General features: G+C 48.9%; 1 protein-coding gene across 6 annotated transcripts in view; it reads right to left on the bottom strand.

The window, feature by feature from the left end:
* Nucleotides 1-265: 265 nt before the first annotated feature.
* The window catches only part of atg4b (autophagy related 4B, cysteine peptidase), a 76,247-nt gene continuing 54,539 nt past the window's right edge, over nucleotides 266-21,973 (bottom strand). For 5 of the 6 annotated variants that reach the window (XM_070883233.1, XM_070883236.1, XM_070883235.1 and 2 more), the window contains 7 exons: nucleotides 19,401-19,480; nucleotides 12,678-12,880; nucleotides 8,309-8,387; nucleotides 7,106-7,251; nucleotides 3,366-3,422; nucleotides 2,273-2,360; nucleotides 266-2,140 (listed from right to left, as the gene is read on the bottom strand). In XM_070883233.1, the coding sequence (XP_070739334.1) occupies nucleotides 2,067-2,140; nucleotides 2,273-2,360; nucleotides 3,366-3,422; nucleotides 7,106-7,251; nucleotides 8,309-8,387; nucleotides 12,678-12,880; nucleotides 19,401-19,480 (727 nt within the window). In that variant the 3' untranslated portion in view covers nucleotides 266-2,066. The remainder of the gene's footprint in view (nucleotides 2,141-2,272; nucleotides 2,361-3,365; nucleotides 3,423-7,105; nucleotides 7,252-8,308; nucleotides 8,388-12,677; nucleotides 12,881-19,400; nucleotides 19,481-21,973) is intronic. The other variant, XM_070883232.1, reaches the window with a different exon arrangement.

Below are 21,973 nucleotides of genomic sequence, written 5' to 3' on the forward strand. Positions count from 1 at the left end.
TGCTGGGCAACCCACGTGGTGTATGGTACAAAGAACAGCAGCAATCGGTGATCCTGCAGCACACACAAGGTTGCTAATTTCAGTTCATAGGGAATGCAGAGTTTCTACAGTAACTGACTGTGCTTTGAACACAAGTCAAGACAGCCCAAACATGTAACTACCAGTCAAGAGGAAGGAGGCGAGAAAAATAAGTTCTGAAACCACTGAATGAGAATGCAGTCTTCCCACATCGGACAAAAGCAAAATACAATCTATTCAAGCAATATTCCATTATTTTAAACAATTTATTCAGATACATTATAATTTCAGCAGTCCGTTTATCAGCCATCCATTTATCAGCCTCTTTAGAATAGGTGCTATTTAAACATGGTTTACAGTTAACTATCAGCGCGCTGGCAGAATCAGCCCTTTCACACTAGACGTACCCTTCCTTGTCAATGAAATTAAGAACATGGTCAAACCTCGGTAACGGTCACCTGTATTAAACCAGCTGTCGCAGTCAAACCATGACAACACACCCCACTACTATGACAGATAGCCAGCACCAGCCTCTTTTCCACACAGCTCAGCAACATGGGGGGGGACGGATTGAAACAATGGAGTGTCTAAAGTTGTATTAACATTCTTTACACCTCTCTTCATCCCATCCCCACACATTTGCTTGAAAGTTTTTGCACATTGATGAGTTATTAAAACAATAAGCTGATTATAATCACAATGTCAAGAGCGAATATACTTCATACAATAAAAAAAAACACATCATTTATGTTAATTATAAGAAGTGGTTAACTGCAATATTGCTTGGATTTAATGGTGACTTATTGTTCTCTGCTTCTATAAACACTACTTACTACTGTGCTTCACTGTGCCCACTATTTAATCCAGCGGCAAGCAACCTCCCCTCCCTGATGAACATGGAGAGCATTGGAAGTAGAGTCATCTCTTCCCCACTCCCCTGTTCACACATAGCCAGAAGGAACATATTGGGACAGTCATCAAACTGGGCCCGTCTGTTCAGCAGCAGTTTTAACCCCATTTAGCCAACGGCAGCCATGGTGAAACTGGGAACCAGCAGACAGGGTGAAAACATATCCTCAATAGCCCAAAGCCTCATACGCTGCTGATTATAATTCAGTAATCTGCTCCAAAGGACTGACACATGTCACTTGGTCCCCAAATGAATTCCAACACACATTAAGATCTAAAACTGATTCTAGGATCAGTGGTAATGACATCATTGAGCTGCTCCCTCTGCCTCTGCCCCACTAACAGAAACAGAACAAAATTGAGATCTGATTCCACAATACAGTATGACCTTTCCTTCTGGCCAAACACTGGTCAAGTTAGTGCGTTACAATCCCATTAATGGGGCTGAAGGTAACAAAGACAGTCGGTCATACCCTTTTTAAAGAAAATAAATCACCCCAATTACAGAGGAAGTGATCAGTCACACACCCCTTTCCAGGAAAATGCTCCCATACATGTACCTGTTGACAATCCCAGGTTTATCTGTCCACCTCGGCTTTAACCTGGGCTAGCAGCTGATCCGACTCAGTTTTGAGAGATGGTTTAACACAATTTCCTATTGACATGACAAGAGGAGAGAACCCAACCTGTCTGCATTCTTGTCTATTTTTCCTTATTATATTTTGATGCTGCCTTAAACCTCCAACAGGACCCCGTTCTGTTGCTGCAGGACTGCTGACGAACAAGCTGCTGGATAAAACCCCAGGAGCTTTCAAATTATGGCCTCCAAATATGCTGCTAAAGTACAACAAAAAATGTTGCGTAAGAACATGGTAAATATGATGTGTTGGTAAAGCAGAGGCAGGTTTGCAGTTAGTCATCAAATAGTTCTGGAGGATGATTAGAGCTGGTTCACAGATGCGGGATATCCTCTCAGTGGGGCGCAGGACTGCGCACCATCCAAGGATCCAGTGCACTGATGGTGATGATGTGAATTCATGAAAACCTGTGCCAATTTGCCACTCCTTCAGAACATTGGCAGCGTGAGAATCACCAAACACTTCGCTCTCGAAAAGCTGAACTCAAAAAGGGGTCCTGTTTTATAACGAGAGGATCTCAAAATCTTCATCTTCAGAATCAAAGAATCGTTCCAGTCTTTCGGAATCTGTAAAGTCTGGGGGGGTGGGGGGAAGGGGGGGGAAAGACAGATACTGGTTAGTTTAAGATTCTCGGGGATACTGCAGCACTAACTGCAGTTCACACAACTCCACTGGACTTAAATTCAACGGGAAGAGTTTATTGTTACCAGGAGTAAGACAATGGACATCGGGGAAGCGAGCAGTCTGGTGCTCCATCAGCTCAAACATCGGAAGGGCATCTTTCTCCAGTGAAATCTACAGGGAGAGATACGAGTAAGTGAGATTGGCAACTGACCGAGCTTTGTACAAACAGCAGCAAATACACAATACGTGGGAGGGGCTGGTTGAACACAAAATATTAAAATTAATGATGAACCCCCACAGAACGATAGGTGGGGTGTTATGGAGCAGACCCCATGAGATAAATGTTCATATATGAGATAGACAGACAGACTTGCAATTATATAGCGCCTTTCACGACCACCGGACATCTCAAAGCGCATTACAGCCAATGAAGTACTTTTGACATGTAGTCACTGTTGTAATGTGGGAAACACGGCAGCCAATTTGCGCACAGCAAGGTCCCACAAACAGCAATGTGATAATGACCAGATAATCCGTTTTTGGTATGTTGATTGAGGGATAAATAGTTACCAGGACACCTAGGATAACTCCCCTGCTTTTCTTCAAAATAGTGTCATGGGATTTTTTACATTCACCTGAGAGAGCAGACATTTAACGTCTCATCCGAAAGACAGCGCCTCCGACAGTGCAGTGCCCCCTCAGCCTGGAGTGTCAGCCTAGTTATTTGTGCTCAACTCTCAGGAGTGGGACATTAACCCACAACCTTCTGACTCAGAGGCGAGGGTGCGACCAACTGGATGCTACCACAGCTGAACATGGAATAAAAATCAAGGCCAGACATTTAAGGTTTTCAGGGAAAAATTGAGTGTCATGGTATTCAATCCCCAAAATAAATGCAAAAATCCCAAGTTCTAATTCAGAAAGTCACTTTTTGCACTTTTTAAAACCGCTGCTGTATAATAGGGTGCTCAGATACTAGAATCCCTACCAGTTGTTTTACTATTTAAAAAAAACAGGCATTAAGAAACTGTGCCTCTTCCTGTGTTCAGAGATCTATTCCAGGCCCAGTGACCATGTGGCCATAGAGTAGATGAAGGTGAATAGATTAACAGAACCAACGCAACAAAAGCAGTTTGGCTATGAAGATCCAATTTATGTCAAGAGAATTAGTTGTACCATTTTCATTCTTTTACACCAGTCGTTAAAATCCTCCTCCGTGCTGCAGAAAAAGCCCTGCAGGACAACAGACAAAGCAGTCAATGCCCAGCACTGGACAACGGCTACAACAAATGTATTCACAGATAGTCACCATTCCCCAGCTTCCACACAACAGGAAGCACCCTGCAACACCCGATATTACTCTGCACCTTGGGATGGGAGCCAATGTCGGTGGAGCCACTGGGTGGGAGGGGGCAACTGGGAGGGAGGGGGTGTGGGGGGGGGGTAACTGGCAGGGAGGGGGTGTGGGGGGGTAACTGGCAGGGAGGGGGTGTGGGGGGGTAACTGGCAGGGAGGGGGATGGATGAAGGCGGCCATACGGGAACAATTGAGGGTAAGGAAAGAGGCATACATTAAGTACATAGACAGCAGAGGCGTGCGTGATAAGGGAGAATACGAAGGGATTAGGAGAGAAGTCAAAAAAACAATTAGGAAGGTAAAGAGGAACTATGAAATTAAATTATCAAAGTACATAAAATAAAATCTAGGGAAGAGATAGTAGAGGCATTACTACACAAATTTAATAATTCTTTAGAAAAAAGGTGTAGTGCCAGAGGACTGGCAGATAGCTAACATAATACCTATATTTAAGAAGGGGGATAGAACATGTCCAGGGAATTATAGACCAGTCAGCTTGGCATCAATAGTAGGAAAAATAACAGAATCTCTATTAAAAGGAGAAAATAGAACATCTGCAAACCAAATATATAGTAATGAATAGTCAGCATGAATTTCAAAAGGGACAGTCTTGCTTGACCAACCTCAGTGAATAACAGAGAGTAAACAAGGGTAATACAGTAGATGTAATTTATCTAGATTTACAAAAGGCCTTCGATAAGGTACCCCATAATAGACTGATGAACAAGGTCAGAGAATGCGGAGTCAGGGGACAAGTGACAGAATGGATCGTGAGCTGGCTTCAAGACAGAAAGCAGAGAGTAGGGGTAAAAGGTAGCTATTCACAGTGGCAGAAAGTGGGTAGTGGTGTTCCACAAGGATCAATGCTGGGACCACTGTTGTTCACAATTTATATTAACGATTTGGACTTCTGGAATCAAAAACACAATTTCTAAATTTGCAGATGACACCAAATTGGGAGGATAGTCAATACTGAAGAGGACGGCAACAAATTACAGGAGGATATTAATAAACTTGCAGAATGGGTATATAATTGGCAAATGATGTTCAACACAGATAAGTGTGAGGTACAGGTTGAGCGTCCGCAATCTGGAATGTTCCGAAATCCGGGCCCACCGCCTCCCGCTGGGCTGCTGGACCCCCCCTCCCCCCGGTTGATCCGCCGGACTCCCCCCTCGCTGGCTGGGCCGCCGGACTTCCCCCCTCTCCCGCCGGGCCATCAGACTCCCCCCCCCCCGTCGCCAGGCCGCCGGACGTCCCTCCCCATCACCCCTTACCTCGTTCCTCGTTACGGGCGTTACCGGATTTGGGACGTCGGAAAGACCTTCCGGAAATATCCAGAATCCGGAACAGCCTCAGTCCTGAGGTTTCCAGATTTCGGATGCTCTACCTTTATTATATTTTGGTAGGAAGAATAGGGAGGTCACTTATCAGTTGGAGGGTGTGAGTCTAGGTGGGGTAGAGGAACAAAGGGATCTCGAGTACAAATACACAAATTGCTAAAAGTTGTGACACAGGTTAGAAAGGCCATAAAAAAAAAAACAGGCACTAGGGTTTATTTCTAGAGGTATAGAATTGAAAAGTAGGGAAGTTATGCTAAACCTGTATCGAACTTTGGTTGGACCACACTTGGACTACTACGTACAGTTCTGATCGCCATTTTATAAAAAGGATATCGAGGCACTGGAGAGGGTGCAGAGAAGATTTACAAGGATGATACCAGAAATGCGAGAGTATACCTAACAGGCTGGGTTTCTTTTTTCTTGAAAAAGGCGGCTGAAGGGTGACCCAATAGAGGTCTTTAAAATGATGAAAGGTTTTGATAGAGTGGATACAGAGAGAATGTTTCCACTTGTGGGGAAGAGCAAAACTAGAGGCCATCAATATAAGATAGTCATCAAAAACTCCAATAGGGAATTCAGAAGAAACATCTTTAGCCAAAGAATGGAGAGAATGTGGAACTCACTACCACAGGGAGTGGTTGAAGTGAATAGTATCGATGCATTTAAGGGGAGGCTAGACAAGCAAATGAGGGAGAAGGGAATAGAGGGTTATGCTGATAGATTTAGATGAGGAAATATGGGAGGAGGCTCGAGTGGAACATAAAAGCCTGGTTGGGCCGAATGGCCTGGTTCTGTGCCGTGTATCCGATGTAATCCCAGGAGTACCTTGTATCGGAAGAGAGGAGTTTATGGAAGGGGGAAATCGAGATTCCAGCTCCCAGGACAAACCTGCAACAGTGTTAATCATGGCCGCTCCAGGCAGCGGTGTGTGGATTAGTAGGTGAATGGAGACTTACTGCCAGAATGTGCAGCAACCGCGGTACAATTACCGCTTACTGACCGAGTGCAGGGAATTCCTGGCACAATGGCAACCTGGATCCATCCCCGTGCACCTTTCCACAACTCTTCAGCACCTTTTGAATTATGTTTGTTGGGACAGCAACTTTTCCTACCTTAGTATTTTGAAGTCTATTCAGATGTTAAATATAGGAAGGCCTCAACTGGAACATTAATCTGAATTAAATTACAGCCACAAATTTAAGTTGTTTATAAATATTGAATATACCAAAACCCCATTTACTTTAACCCCCCCACACTCGCCGCCACCTTGGTTCCCATTCCAACTCTCCAAACGATTTTTATCCCATTAGTCTGAACAGGGTGCAAACCCAAATCTCTGTGGAGAAAGGACAATGTGCTGGGCCTTGCACCATCCAGTCCTCAAAGCTACACAGGGTCTTTGCTGTGCTGGAATATCTATCGAGAACCATTAGAAACCAGAGGTTAGAAGAATGAAAAGTGATTTCATTGAACCGTATACAATTCTTAAGGGGCCTGACAGGGTAGATACTTCCTCTGGTGAGTGCTATATAGAACCAGGGGTCACAGACTCAGAAGTGGTCAGCCATTTAGTACTGAGATGAGGAGAAATTTCTTCAAAGAGTTGTGAATCTTTGGAATTCTCTATCCCAGAGGGATGTGGATGCTCAGTTGTTGAGTTTATGCAAGACAGAGATCGATAGATTTTTGGACTCTAGGGGAATCGAGCAATATGGGGATTGGGCGGGAAAGTGGATTTGAGGTTGAAGATCAGCAGTAATCTCATTGAATGGCGGAGCGGGCTCGAGGGGCCGATGGCCTACTCCTGTTTGTTACGTTATTAACAGTAGTGAATGGTTTTCTTTTAGAGGAGATTGGTGATGAAATGTCAATGTTTCTTTAAGTAAGGGCTCAACAGGGGATGGTGGTTGTGAAAGGTAGCAAGAAGCCCATGATGGAATGGATGCTGAACAGAGCAGGCTTGATGGCTTTTTCTCTCCTCCCTTTTGATGTTTTGCTCAGTACGGACACAACTTCAAGGAGTATTTCCCATCATTGGCTCATTATTCATACATCCTTCAGAGATCATCTGTAATCCCTAGATTGCTTTTTGCCAGTCTGACAGCCCATTACAACCCAAAGCACTGCAAGAGAGATCCTTAGAGACCTCATAAGCTGGCTAAAACAGATTAGCAAAGGTATTTTTGTGCTCAGCCAGTGTTAAATCACTGCACGTACCACTGCGATGGAAGGGTCCAAGTCACAGATGTTCATTCTACAAGGAGGGTGCTGACAGTGGAAACTCTCGTCCGGTGTCGTGAAGTCATCAAGTGTCTCCACCACGGGCTGCGTTGTGTGTGGGTCAAGGTAGATCAGCTCATCTTCTGGGAACAAAATGACAGAAGAATTTTCATGGAGGCAGCAGCTTCCTACCCAAGGATCCGTTTACAAAAGATTTTACAGTTCTGACGAAAGGTCATCGACCTGAAACGTGAACTCTGTTTCTCTCTCCACAGATGCTGCCTGACCTGCTGAGTATTTCCAGCATTTTTTGTTTTTAATTAAAGATTTTGCAGCACTTCTCAGATTACACTTCTGGATATGTGTGTGTGTACAATTTGCAGTTCCTGGCAGAAATTAAACCAGTTACAATCTCATTAGTTATCGAGTACAGAATTGCTACAAACCATTATCTGTAGAAGTAATCATTAACTCATTTGTGAGAGAGGGCTGGTATTTGGGGAAGTTGTTCATTGCGTGGCTGATGGGTGGTAACACACCATGGGATTTGTCTGTGCGCGGTACACTCACAAACAAAAATAAAGAGCCACGCGTTACCTTCAAGTGAGAATATTTTGGAGTGATATATTTGCTGCATGATGTTATTGTTTTATTGAGTTTTTAGTTACTAAGCACAAGTCAAAAGGTACAGCTATGTATTTGCAGATGTAGTGAATCAGAGGACACTGTTTTATAATGGCGGATGAGGAGAATGTTACAAGAGGCATTACTTATCCCACTTTGACATTTTCCCCTCAGGAACTGCAATTTCTAATATTCCAATTAAAATTTAAACCAAAACTTATAAATAATAAATGTCACAATAATGTGACTAAATTTACACGTATAACTTTCTTTCAATGCCTTCATTAAAGTTTTAAATTCAAGACGTCAGGGAGTCCCATCAACGTTAGCTGTAATTTCCCAAACACACTGGGCATGTGCAGTTTTCAGAATGTTCCAGAATGCATCAATACGATTCGCTCGGGATTTTGCAAGTTCAATGCATATTCCAATTTCTGGGAAAATATCCGACCATCTCCCAATACCCAACTGTTCATTATTCACAACCCCAATACCCACGTTAACTGTATCCATATAGACTTTTCAACGGCCATTCAGAAATCACAGCAATAAAGGTGCATTTCAGTAATTACTGACCTACATATCCAATGAAATAATGGGCACTGTTGGGCTTTCCACCAATGACGCCGAGAGATTGTGGCAGCATAAAGCATCTCTGAAAAAGAAATTCTAATCAGTGAGTGACAAAAGGGGATGGGGGGCGAGGGCGAAGAGCGAGGGGGGGAGGGGAGGGAGAAGAGCGAGGGGGGGAGGGGAGGGGAGGGCGAAGAGCGAGGGGGGAGGGGAGGGGAGGGCGAAGAGCGAGGGGGGAGGGGAGGGGAGGGCGAAGAGCGAGGGGGGAGCGAAGAGCGAGGGGGGGAGGGGAGGGGATGGCGAAGAGCGAGGGGGGGAGGGGAGGGCGAAGAGCGAGGGGGGGGAGGGGAGGGGAGGGCGAAGAGCGGGGGGGGGGAGGGGAGGGGAGGGCGAAGAGCGAGGGGGGAGGGGAGGGCGAAGAGCGAGGGGGGGAGGGGAGGGCGAAGAGCGAGGGGGGGAGGGGAGGGCGAAGAGCGAGGGGGAGGGGAGGGCGAAGAGCGAGGGGGGAGGGGAGGGCGAAGAACGAGGGGGGAGGGGAGGGCGAAGAGCGAGGGGGGAGGGGAGGGCGAAGAGCGAGGGGGGAGGAGAGGGCGAAGAGCGAGGGGGGAGGAGAGGGCGAAGAGCGAGGGGGGAGGGGAGAGCGAGGGGGGTAGGGGAGGGGAGGGCGAAGAGCGAGGGGGGAGGGGAGGGCGAAGAGCGAGGGGGGAGGGGAGGGCGAAGAGCGAGGGGGGAGGGGAGGGCGAAGAGCGAGGGGGGATGGGAGGGCGAAGAGCGAGGGGGGAGGGGAGGGCGAAGAGCGAGGGGGAGGGGAGGGCGAAGAGCGAGGGGGAGGGGAGGGCGAAGAGCGAGGGGGGAGGGGAGGGCGAAGAGCGAGGGGGGAGGGGAGGGGAGGGCGAAGAGCGAGGGGGGAGGGGAGGGCGAAGAGCGAGGGGGGAGGGGAGGGGAGGGCGAAGAGCGAGGGGGAGAGGGCGAAGAGCGAGGGGGAGAGGGGAGGGCGAAGAGCGAGGGGGGAGGGGAGGGCGAAGAGCGAGGGGGAGGGGAAGGCGAAGAGCGAGGGGGAGGGGAAGGCGAAGAGCGAGGGGGGAGGGGAGGGCGAAGAGCGAGGGGGGAGGGGAGGGCGAAGAGCGAGGGGGGAGGGGAGGGCGAAGAGCGAGGGGGAGGGGAGGGCGAAGAGCGAGGGGGGAGGGGAGGGGAGGGCGAAGAGGGAGGGGGGAGGGGAGGGCGAAGAGCGAGGGGGGAGGGGAGGGGAGGGCGAAGAGCGAGGGGGGAGGGGAGGGGAGGGCGAAGAGCGAGGGGGGAGGGGAGGGGAGGGCGAAGAGCGAGGGGGGAGGGGAGGGGAGGGCGAAGAGCGAGGGGGGAGGGGAGGGGAGGGCGAAGAGCGAGGGGGGGAGGGGAGGGGAGGGCGAAGAGCGAGGGGGGGAGGGGAGGGGAGGGCGAAGAGCGAGGGGGGAGGGGAGGGGAGGGCGAAGAGCGAGGGGGGAGGGGAGGGGAGGGCGAAGAGCGAGGGGGGAGGGGAGGGGAGGGCGAAGAGCGAGGGGGGAGGGGAGGGCGAAGAGCGAGGGGGGAGGGAGGGCGAAGAGCGAGGGGGGAGGGAGGGCGAAGAGCGAGGGGGGAGGGGAGGGCGAAGAGCGAGGGGGGAGGGGAGGGCGAAGAGCGAGGGGGGAGGGGAGGGCGAAGAGCGAGGGGGGAGGGGAGGGCGAAGAGCGAGGGGGGAGGGGAGGGCGAAGAGCGAGGGGGGAGGGGAGGGCGAAGAGCGAGGGGGGAGGGGAGGGCGAAGAGCGAGGGGGGAGGGGAGGGCGAAGAGCAGGGGGGAGGGGAGGGCGAAGGAGGGGGGAGGGGAGGGCGAAGAGCGAGGGGGGAGGGGAGGGCGAAGAGCGAGGGGGGAGGGAGGGCGAAGAGCGAGGGGGGAGGGGAGGGCGAAGAGCGAGGGGGAGGGGAGGGCGAAGAGCGAGGGGGGAGGGGAGGGCGAAGAGCGAGGGGGGAGGGGAGGGCGAAGAGCGAGGGGGGAGGGGAGGGCGAAGAGCGAGGGGGGAGGGGAGGGCGAAGAGCGAGGGGGGAGGGGAGGGCGAAGAGCGAGGGGGGAGGGGAGGGCGAAGAGCGAGGGGGGAGGGGAGGGCGAAGAGCGAGGGGGGAGGGGAGGGCGAAGAGCGAGGGGGGAGGGGAGGGCGAAGAGCGAGGGGGGAGAGGAGGGCGAAGAGCGAGGGGGGAGGGGAGGGCGAAGAGCGAGGGGGGAGGGGAGGGCGAAGAGCGAGGGGGGAGGGGAGGGTGAAGAGCGAGGGCGAAGAGCGAGGGGGGGAGGGGAGGGCGAAGAGCGAGGGGGGAGAGGAGGGCGAAGAGCGAGGGGGAGGGGAGGGCGAAGAGCGAGGGGGAGGGGAGGGCGAAGAGCGAGGGGGGAGGGGAGGGCGAAGAGCGAGGGGGGAGGGGAGGGCGAAGAGCGAGGGGGGAGGGGAGGGCGAAGAGCGAGGGGGGAAGGGAGGGCGAAGAGCGAGGGGGGAAGGGGAGGGCGAAGAGCGAGGGGGGAGTGGAGGGCGACGAGCGAGGGGGGAGGGGAGGGCGACGAGCGAGGGGGGGAGGGGAGGGGAAGGGAGGGCGAAGAGCGAGGGGGGGAGGGGAGGGTGAAGAGCGAGGGCGAAGAGCGAGGGGGGAGGGGAGGGCGAAGAGCGAGGGGAGGGCGAAGAGCGAGATGGGGAGGGGAGGGGAGGGCGAAGAGCGAGGGGGGGAGCGGGGAGGGGAGGGCGAAGAGCGAGGGGGGGAGCGGGGAGGGGAGGGCGAAGAGTGAGGGGGGAGGGAAGGGCGAAGAGCGAGGGGGGGAGGGGAGGGCGAAGAGCGAGGGGGGAGGGGAGGGGAGGGCGAAGAGCGAGGGGGGAGGGAAGGGCGAAGAGCGAGGGGGGAGGGAAGGGCGAAGAGCGAGGGGGGGAGGGGAGGGCGAAGAGCGAGGGGGGGAGGGGAGGGGAGGGCGAAGAGCGAGGGGGGGAGCGGGGAGGGGAGTGCATAGAGCGAGGGGGGAATGAGGGGGTAGAAAGAGCGAGGGGAGTGCGAGGGGGGGCGCGGTGGGAGAAAGAGCGAGCAGGGGGGTGGAGATAGAGTTGTAACCATGCAAGGAGGTATTCGGATAGGTGACCAAAAGCTTAGCCATATTGGTAAGTTTTCAGGAGCCTCTTAAAGGAGGAGAAAGGGGTTGAGGGGTTTCGGGAGGGTGTTCCAGAGCTTCGGTCCTTAGCAGCTGAAGGCACGGCCACCAATGGTGGAGCAATTAAAATCGGGGACGTGCAAAAGGCCAGAATTGGAAGTGCACAGAGATCTCGGAGGGTTGTAGTACTGGAGGTGGTTGCAAAGGTAGGGAGGGGTGAGGTCATGGGGGGATTTGAATAGGAGTGAGAATTTTAAATTTGGGACATTGGTGGACAGGAAGCCAATGTAGGTCAGCGAGCACAACGTTGGTGGGTGAACGGGACTTGGTGCAAGATGGAATATAGCAGTAGAGTTTTGGATGAGCTTAAGTTCATGGAGAGTGCAAGGTGGGAGGAAAGCATTGGAATAGTTAAGTTTGAAAATAACAAAGGCATGGATGAGGGTTTCAGTAGCAGATGAGCTGAGGCAAGGGCAGAGATAGGCTATGTTACGGAGGTGCAATTAGGCAGTTTTGGTGATGGAGGGAATATGGTGTCAGAAGCTCAGTTCAGGGTCAAATAGGACACCGATATTGTTACAGCCTGGTTCAGCCTCAGACAGTGAGCAGGGAGAGGCTTGCAGTCAGTGGCTAGGGAATGGAGTTTGTAGCGGGGACCGAAGACAATGGCTCCGGTCTTCCCAAAATTTCGTTGGAGGAAATTTCTGCTCATTGTCTGACATCCAGTATTCAATCAGCGTGACAAATCATATGCAGTGGAGGGATCGAGAGGTAGTGGTGAGGTAGAGCTGGGTGTCGTCAGAGTACATGTAGAACAGAACGCTGTGTTTTTGGATGATGTCGCCGAGGAGAAACATGTAGATGAGGAATAGGAGGGGGCCAAGGATAGATCCTTGTTAGACTCCAGAGGTTACGGCGCGGGGGCGGGAAGAGAAGCCATTTCAGGTGATTCTCTGGCTACGATTGGATAAGAATGTAACCAAGCGAGTGCAGTCCCACCCAGCTCGACATCAGAGGAAAGCATCGGAGGAGGATGATGTGGTCAACGGTGTCAAAGGCTGCAGACATGTCGAGGCGGATGATGAGGGATAGTTTACCACAGTCACAGTGAGGCTTGTGTGGAGCATTGACCTGTTGGGCTGTAAAATTGTTCATAGATTTCCAGCATTCGTAATTTTTGGCTTATTAAGTCCATTGCCTACTGGGGAGTAGGCCTACTGGGGAGGGCAGGGGGAACTGTACCTTCAGTGTTTTGATGTATGCTTCATTGATCTCGCTGAGTCCCAGCCTTAGAGGTATTAGCAACACTAATGGTTTCCATGCTAAAGCATCTTCTGAGGAATTTGCAGCCGATGGATAGCCATTGAAAGGCCTCTGACCATCAGCTTGTGGGAATGCTGCCGCTGCTGCCCCTCCACATGGACTTTCAGACTGGCACAACATCTCTGTCACAAAACAAGATGTGAAATTGATGATCATCTGCTCCACCCGGTCTCATCCCTGCCTGACAACAGCACCGACTCCCTTGTACTCTCGAGACTGCTTCATACCGCGCCTGCTTCAAAAGGTTGAGCAGGTTGGGCCTGTACTCATTGGAGTATAGAAGAATGAGAGGTGATCTTATTGAAACGTATAAGATTTTGAGGGGGCTCGACAGGGTAGATGCAGAGAGGATGTTTCCCCTCGTGGCGGAATCTAGAACTAGGGGACATAGTTTCAGATTAAGGGGTCGCCCATTTAAAACGGAAATGAGAAGGCATTTCTTCTCTGAGGGTCGTGAATCTTTGGAATTCTCTACCTTAGAGAGCTGTGGAGACTGGGTCATTGAATATATTTAAGGCTGAGTCTTTGAATATATTTAAGGTGGAGATGGACAGATTGTTGAACGATAAGGGAGTCAAGGGTTATGGGCAGCGGGCAGGGAAGTGGAGTTAAGGCCAAAATCAGATCAGTCAGAATGGCGGAGCAGGCTCGAGGGTCCGTATGGCCGACTCCTGCTCCTATTTCTTATGTTATGTTCTTATTTCCCCTCATCATCATCATCATAGGCAGTCCCTCGGAATCGAGGAAGACTTGCTTCCACTCTTAGAATGAATCCTTAGGTGGCTGAACAGTCCAATACGAAAACCACAGTCCCTGTCACAGGTGGGACAGATGGTCATTGAGGGTAAGGGGGGGTGGGACAGGTTTGCCGCATGTTCCGCTGCCTGCGCTTGTTTTCTGCATGCTCTCGGCGATGAGACTCGAAGTGCTCAGCGCCCTCCCGGATGCACTTCCTCCTTTGGGCGGTCTTTGACCAGGGACTCCCAGGTGTCGGTGGGGATGTTGCATTTTATCAGGGAGGCTTTGAGGGTGTCCTTGTAACATTTACTCTGTCCACCTTTAGCTTGTTTGCCATGAAGGAGTTCAGAGTGCTTGCTTTAGGAGTCTTGTGCCTGGCATGCAAACAATGAGGCCTGCCCAGCGGAGCTGATCAAGTGTGGTCAGTGCTTCAATGCTGGGGATGTTGGCCTGGTCGAGGATGCTAATGTTGGTGCGTCTGTCCTCCCATGGGATTTGTAGGATCTTGCGGAGGCATCGTTGGTGGTATTTCTCCAGCGACTTGGTGTCTACTGTCTCTGAGCCATACAGGAGGGCGGGTATTACTACAGCCCTGTAGATTATGAGCTTGGTAGTAGACTCGAGGGTCTGGTCTTCGAACACTCTTTTCCTCAGGCAGCCGAAGGCTGCACTAGGGTCCTGTTCACCTACAACATTTCGATGCACTTATTTCTCAGTATTTACTTAACAGTATCAGTCCCTTGCTTGATCCCTGAATCGTCCAGTGTTTACTCAACATCAATTAGATTTAGCATTTTTAGATGGACGGTCTAGTTTCAGGATTTCTGACGTCTGCTGTGGGAGAGGCGGGGGGGGGGGGGGGGGGGGGGGGGGGGAGAACTGCAGTGCCATCTACGTCACAAATGATCCTATTGAACTAAGCTTAAGCTCTCCAGGATTTTGCAGGACAGCACCGCAGAGAGATTGAAAGCAAATCAACAATTTTATAATTATAATCATGTTATTGTTAAATGTGATTTTTATGTCATGTCTTATATTACATACCTTATTTGGACAATAGGAACGCAAGTTATTGATGGGAAAAGGTAGCTGAAAAAATTTAGATCTCTTTGAGCTATTATATTGGTGGAGTTTCAGGTCTGCCAGATTGTCCTAAAGCTGCACAGTTGGGAGAGCTATTTTTAAATATCAGTTAATCAAAAAGTGTGATATCAGAGCATTACGAGCAGGGAACTTGTGCTATACCATTTTTAATACACTAGCAAATAACCTGCTCATGGTAAGCCAAAGATTGCTGATTTATAACAACAGAAAGATTATACCCTGTGAAAACATAATGCATTAATTATGTGTTAAAATGTGCTCCCTTTATAATTACAAAGTCTACCTGATGTTAAGTAAATACTGGCTTGGGTTCATTCAGGAGGTTAATTAATATTCTGGATCGAGATTAGAACCTTGACTGAATTATGCAAACAAAGTTATGATTTAGAGCAAACCTCTCTGCCTCTCTTTCCTCCTGTAAGATGCTCCTTTTGGTCATCTGCCGTAATTTCTTCTTATCTGGCTCGGTGTCAAATTTATCTTTTGTCTTATAACAATCCTGTGAAGCACTTTGGGATGTTTTACTATGTTAAAGGTGCTATATAAATGCAAGTTGTTGTTGTGTATAATATACACCTCCTATGATGGTTTATTGGGTAAAAGAATCACCAAGTGTGGTACTGAGCCATACAGACCAGTAGTTGCCAGAATGGATCCCTGGTCTTTGCTGGATTAGCTGTTCTTAGCCAGAGCAACAATGGGACACCACAATTGATCTCAAGACTTTAGTTTAGGAAAGTGGGAAACAGGCTAGATTCTTGTTCTTGATCACTTCCAGCAAGCCCGCCGTCGTATTGGGCAACAGGCAAGACCAAGAACCGGTACATGAAACCATATACTAGCAAGGAATCAAAACATAACATAAGAAATAGGAGCAGTAGGCCGTATGGCTCCTCAAGCCTGCTATGCAATTCAATGAGATCATGACTGATTTTCAACCTCAACTTCACTTTCCTGCCTGATCCCCATATTCCTTGATTCCCATAAAGCCAAAAATCTATCGATCTCGGTGTTGAATATACTCAAGGACTAAGCATCCACAGCCCTCTGGGCTAGAAAATTCCAAAGAATCACAACCCTCAGTGAAGAAATTTCTCCTAATCTCAGTCCTAAATGGCCAACCCCTTATCCTGTGACTATGCCCTCTAGTTCAAGACTCTCCAGTCAAGGGAAACGGTCTCTGTCCAGCCCCCTCATAATTTTGTATGTTTCAATTAGATCATCTCTCATTCTTCTAAACTCGAGAGAGTATAGGTCCAATCTACTCAATCTCTCCTCATAGGACAACCCTCTCATCCCAGGAATCAATCTAGTGAACCTTCGCTGCACCCCCTCGAAGGCAAGTATATCCTTCCTTAGGTACGGAGACCAAAACAGTGGACAGTACTCCAGGTGTGGTCTCATCAAAGCCCTGCATAATTGCAGTAAGACTTCATTACTCTTATACTTCCCCCCACCCCCTGCCCCCCCCACAAACTTACAATAAAGGCCAACATACCATTTACCTTCCTAACTGCTTGCTGTACCTGCATGTTAACTTTCTATGTTTCATGTGCAAGGTCACCCAAACCCCTCTCATCAGAGATTACACTGGTGGAGAAATTAAGAAAAAAAAAAGAGGCTAAGGATGGAATTTGATACTGCAATTTCCACAAAAGTTTATAACAGAATAGTTTGTTTATATTAATATCTTGGACCAAGACTTATCCACGGGCTTTGCAACCCCAGGCTTGACATCACCTACAGACTACTTCCTGATTTACCCAGTCTCCTCTCCTAGCTTTGGCACTGTACTTCCCCATGGAAGGTTGATAGGGAGGCTAGTCTAAGATTTGAAAAGAGAAACAAATATATTTTAAAATAATTTCTTAATAAATGGATTAGAAAACAATCGGAGAATATACACAAGCTGTTAGCTTTGGTTCAGTGGTAGCACTCTCGCCTTGAGTGAGAAAGTTGTGAGATCAAGTTCCACTCCAAAGGCGGAGATGAGGGGTTTGACTTATGAGGAAAGGTTGAGTCGGTTGGACCTTTACTCATTGGAATTCAGAAGAATGAGAGGTAATCTTATCGAAATGTATAAGATTATGAGGGGGCTTGACAAGGTGGATGCAGAGAGGATGTTTCCACTGATAGGGGAGACTAGAACTAGAGGGCATGATCTTAGAATAAGGGGCTGCCCATTTAAAACTGAGATAACATCTCTCTAAGGGTTGTAAATCTGTGGAATTCGCTGCCTCAGAGAGCTGTGGAGGCTGGATCATTGAATAAATTTAAGACAGAGATAAACAGTTTCTTAACCGATATGGAAATGAGAGGTTATGGGGAGCAGGCAGGGAAGTGGACCAGAGTCCATGATCGGATCAGCCATGATCTTATTAAATGGTGGAGCAGGCTCAAGGGGCCTTTTGGCCTATTCCTGCTCCTATTTCTTATGTTCTTATGGCTAGAACACAGAGTCTGGACTGATACTTCAGTGCAGTACCGATGGTGTGAGAGAGATGCCACCCGTTAGATGAGAGATTAAACCGAGGCCCCGTCTGCCCTCTCAGGCGGATGAAAAAGATCCCGGGACACTACTTCGAAGAAGAGCAGGGGAGTTATCCCCGGTGTCTTGGCCAATATTTATCCCTCAATGAACATCACTAAAAACAAATTATCTGATCATTATCACATTGCTATTTGTGGGAGCTTGCTGTGCGCAAATTGGCTGCCGCATTTCCTACATTACAACAGTGACTACACTCCAAAAGTACTTCATTGGCTGTAAAACGCTTCGAGACTTCCGGTGGTCACGATAGGTGCTGTAGAAATGCAAGTCTTTCTTTCTATACAAACGCAATTTCTTTCTTTCTTAACGCTAAAATAATAATTGAGATCAACTAGCCTCAGGCACTCTGGAGAAGGGCACATTAAAAAAAAAATCACCCAGTGTTCCCCTCCCTGATTGTTACCAAGTGACACTTGCTGTAAAACGCAGGTAAGTAAACAAGAACTATGAACAGGATTAGGTTGAATAGCCTGCTGACACTCATTATTTTGCACATGCATTAGGAATGGTCACGTAGGTAATGGATCGGGGGGGCAGTAAGGAGGAGGAAAAGGAGGGTGTCCATAGAATTGTACATTAGTCTTTTGGAGAGATTGAGAAAAAGCAGAAAGAAATATATACATCATATTCACCAGTGCACCTTTGAACTGCATGATGTATTTCTGGTACTATTACCGGCCCACAATTACATCAGATTGGCATGAAACCCCTGACAAAAGGTGGCTGCACCGTTTATACATTAGCATTTAACAGCAATAACCTGCAGCCTCCAGCAGTGATTCAGTGATTGCATTAAATTATGAGCACAGGTGGTTGGGCCAAAGGGTCTCCTGGGAAATGGAATTTATTGTTCATCAAGTAATAATACTTATAAACCAACTGCACCGGAAAGAGAAATTCAAGAATAAATGTAGTCTTCAAGTGAAATGAGGTTAGAGGAGAGGGAGATAATTGGATCAGGGCGTGCAGACATAATTTAATCCCCAATTTAAAGTCATATTACCGTCCTTATTTTGTTCAATATTTTGATTTTATAGGTAGCAGAGAAGCAAAGTTATTAGAACACAGGAGTCTCTCTGCAGTACAGGTTGAGGAGTTGGGAGAAGGAAGACAAGGCGCTACAGTGCCACCACTGGCAGAAGGGTGGAATTACAGTGTGACACATTTACATCGGGAATTTCCATTATAAATGTGGATATAAGAATTGATGAGAAAGTTGACAATAGGAAATAAGGTTTTGTAGAAAGGATGTGCATGTAGACACAAGAGTTTTGTTATATTATATAGATAGAGATCATGGTCAGGTGATCATTATTGTCTCCTTTCAACACAACAAGGAATTGTATTTCAAGACCACCGTATCATATTTTTTAGCTGTCAGCTGTGGCTCAGTGGGTAGCACATTCGCCTCTGAGTCGTGGGTTCAAGTCTCACTCCGGGAACTTGAGCACAAAATCTAGGCCAATACTCCAGTGCAGTACTGAAGGAGCGCTGCACTGTCAGAGGTGCCGTCTTTCGGATGAAATGTTAAACTGAGGTCCCGTCTGCCTTCTCAGATGGACGTAAAAGATTCCAATGGCACTATTTTGAAGAGAGGGGAATTATCTCTGAGGGATAAATATTGGCCAGGAAACCAATCAACATAACAAAAAAACAAATTATCTGGTCATTATCACATTGCTGTTTGTGGGAGATTGTTGGCTGTCGCGTTTCCCACATTAACAGTGGCTACACTCCAAAAGTACTTCACTGGCTGTACAGCGCTTTGAGACGTCCGGTAGTTGTGAAAGACGCTGTATAAATGCAAGCCTTTCTTTTTTATGTTTCAAAGTGTTTCACAAACAATAAACTACTTTCAAGTGCAGTGACTTATGTCAGCAAAAGTAGAAGACATGGGTACACACAGCAGGATCTTACCAAGAACAATAGGATGAATTACTAATTATAACTTGCGTTGGTAGTGTTACTCCAGACAGCAAAGTTGGCCAGGAGAATGCCCTAACTTTCCTCAAATAAAGCCATAGGATCATCAATGTCCAACTAAATCACAGCAACAGGCAGGCAATGTCCCAGTTTAACACCTCATTCAAAAGATTCCCTCCGTGCTGCACAGGAATGGGGCTTGCACTGACAAGCTCCCAACTGAGGGCGAAGGCTACTAACAGAGGCAAAAACATTTACAGTAGGGCTCAATCTCAGAGGTATCAAGAGCATAGAACTTTACAGATTTGCTTTGTGGTAACACTTACTTATGTCGTCAATTATTACTGTGTTATCCATTGCCACATGAACTGCTAACAAGCTCCAGTTGTCAAAGAATGTGAGTTTCCTAAAAGAAAAGATGAATATTGTTATCCACCATGAAGCAGGACAAAGAAAGAAAGCATGGTTGCAGCATGTCAGGTAATGAACCATGCAGACCAGGTCCCATGCTCAATCCCCAGTCTATGCTGAGCTAGCTGATCTTGGGCAACTGCGCTCAGCTGCTATGGGGGTAGGGAGGGGAGGGTAAAAAAAAATAGCCAAATAAAGAAACATTGACAATACCGAGTGAATTGTAACACTACTACTGTAGATCAATAGTCAGGCTGCTTTCCTCGACAGTACAATTCCAAGAACCCAAGTGCTCCAAAACCAATATGTAATTATTGTAATTATCCTTATAACCAGCAATTCTATTTCCAACCAGATAAAGCTATTAAGCACCACAGCATTAACTGCATTCTGGCAGACTATCCTGCAGAAAACAAAATCCCTTCAATCTCAAATTGCTAATTTTATACTCATCCTCTGGCTCTCTCCCCCCAAGTTGGAGTTAAATAACCTGTTGGTAACTACATAATTAACATCTTGAACGGGTCTGTTCTCAACATCCCAGCTAAAACACCCCTTAAAGCATTGTACACGACAGTCACAGACTCAGCCTTTTCGGTCATCAACACAACAAAAAGACTACAGTTAATCCAGAATACCAGATTCAAAGACCTACTCCCCCCCTCATTTCAGTTTGCTCAGGAGCAGCTTCAGTCATCCTGGGTCACGTGACAGCAATATACATTAGTGTGTACCACAGCACCCCACACCACACCACAGACTGCCACAGGCCCACACCACCAAATTCAACAGACACTGCTTGACCATCACAGGGCTGTAGAAAGATGCTTATCACTAGTCCTGGCACTACCTCAAGGTAAAATAAACTTAAATTACAAAAACTTCCTACTTATCCAGCTGTTTCACCCTCTCTCACCAATGTTCTACAATCTTCACACCCTCCCCTCCCTCACCCACCAGTAGTGTGCAGTCATTGCACCTTCCCCTCCCTCATCCACCAAAGTTGTGCAGCCATTGCACCCTCCCCTCCCTCGCCCACCAATAGTGTGCAGCCATTGCACCCTCCCCTCCCCTCACCCACCAATAGTGTACAGTCATTGCACCCTCCCCTCCCTCGCCCACCAATAGTGTACAGTCATTGCACCCTCCCCTCCCTCGCCCACCAATAGTGTACAGTCATTGCACCCTCCCCTCCCTCGCCCACCAATAATGTACAGTCATTGCACCCTCCCCTCCCTCGCCCACCAATAGTGTACAGTCATTGCACCCTCCCCTCCCTCGCCCACCAATAGTGTGCAGCCATTGCACCCCACCCCCCCATACCCACCAATAGTGTGCAGCCATTGCACCCTCCCCTCCCCTCACCCACCAATAGTGTGCAGCCATTGCACCCTCCCCTCACCCACCAATAGTGTACAGTCATTGCACCCTCCCCTCCCTCGCCCACCAATAGTGTGCAGCCATTGCACCCTCCCCTCCCTCGCCCACCAATAGTGTAGCCATTGCACCCTCCCCTCCCTCGCCCATCAATAGTGTGCAGTCATTGCACCCTCCCCTCCCTCATCCACCAATAGTGTGCAGTCATTGCACCCTCCCCTCCCATGTCCACCAATAGTGTGCAGTCATTGCACCCTCCCCTCCCTCGCCCATCAATAGTGTGCAGCCATTGCACCCTCCCCTCCCTCGCCCATCAATAGTGTGCAGTCATTGCACCCTCCCCTCCCATGTCCACCAATAGTGTGCAGCCATTGCACCCTCCCCTCCCTCGCCCACCAAGTGTGCAGTCATTGCACCCCACCCCCCCTCATCCACCAATAGTGTGCAGTCATTGCACCCCACCTCCCCTCGCCCACTAATAGTGTGCAGCCATTGCACCCATCCCTCCCACCAATAGTGTGCAGCCATTGCACCCTCCCCTCCCTCACCCACCAATAGTGTGCAGCCACTGCACCCTCCCCTCCCTCGTCCACCAATAGTGTGCAGCCATTGCACCCTCCCCTCCCTCACCCACCCACCAATAGTATGCAGCCATTGTACCCTGAACGCCGTCACCCATCTATAGCTTTGTATAAATTAGAACTCCCTTCCCTTACCTCATGTCCACAATCTTATCCAACTGCTCATGCTCCATGTGCACAGTGAGAGTCAGTGGGCAGAACAGCCAAATCTTATCCTACCCTCACCCTAATTGCTCACATTATCTCCAGGAGGAGTGAATACATAGAGATCAAAAGAGGGCATGTGTTCAACTGTAATGCATCGACTGCTAACCCAGCTGACACTCGGTAATTCTACACAAACAGAACCACAAACCTGCTGAATGAATAGGAATTGGTCTTGCAGAAGCTCCACTGCCCCAACTCTTTATCTTAAGCTGCCACCACCACCACTTGCACATAGTTTTGTTGAAACAAAATTATTTTATATATTTAAGCACTTCCAAGAACAGCTCACTCATGCAACACATCTATCCTGGACACATTTTTCC

The sequence above is a fragment of the Pristiophorus japonicus genome, chromosome 6 (assembly GCF_044704955.1).
Source record: "Pristiophorus japonicus isolate sPriJap1 chromosome 6, sPriJap1.hap1, whole genome shotgun sequence".
Taxonomy (NCBI): domain Eukaryota; kingdom Metazoa; phylum Chordata; class Chondrichthyes; family Pristiophoridae; genus Pristiophorus; species Pristiophorus japonicus.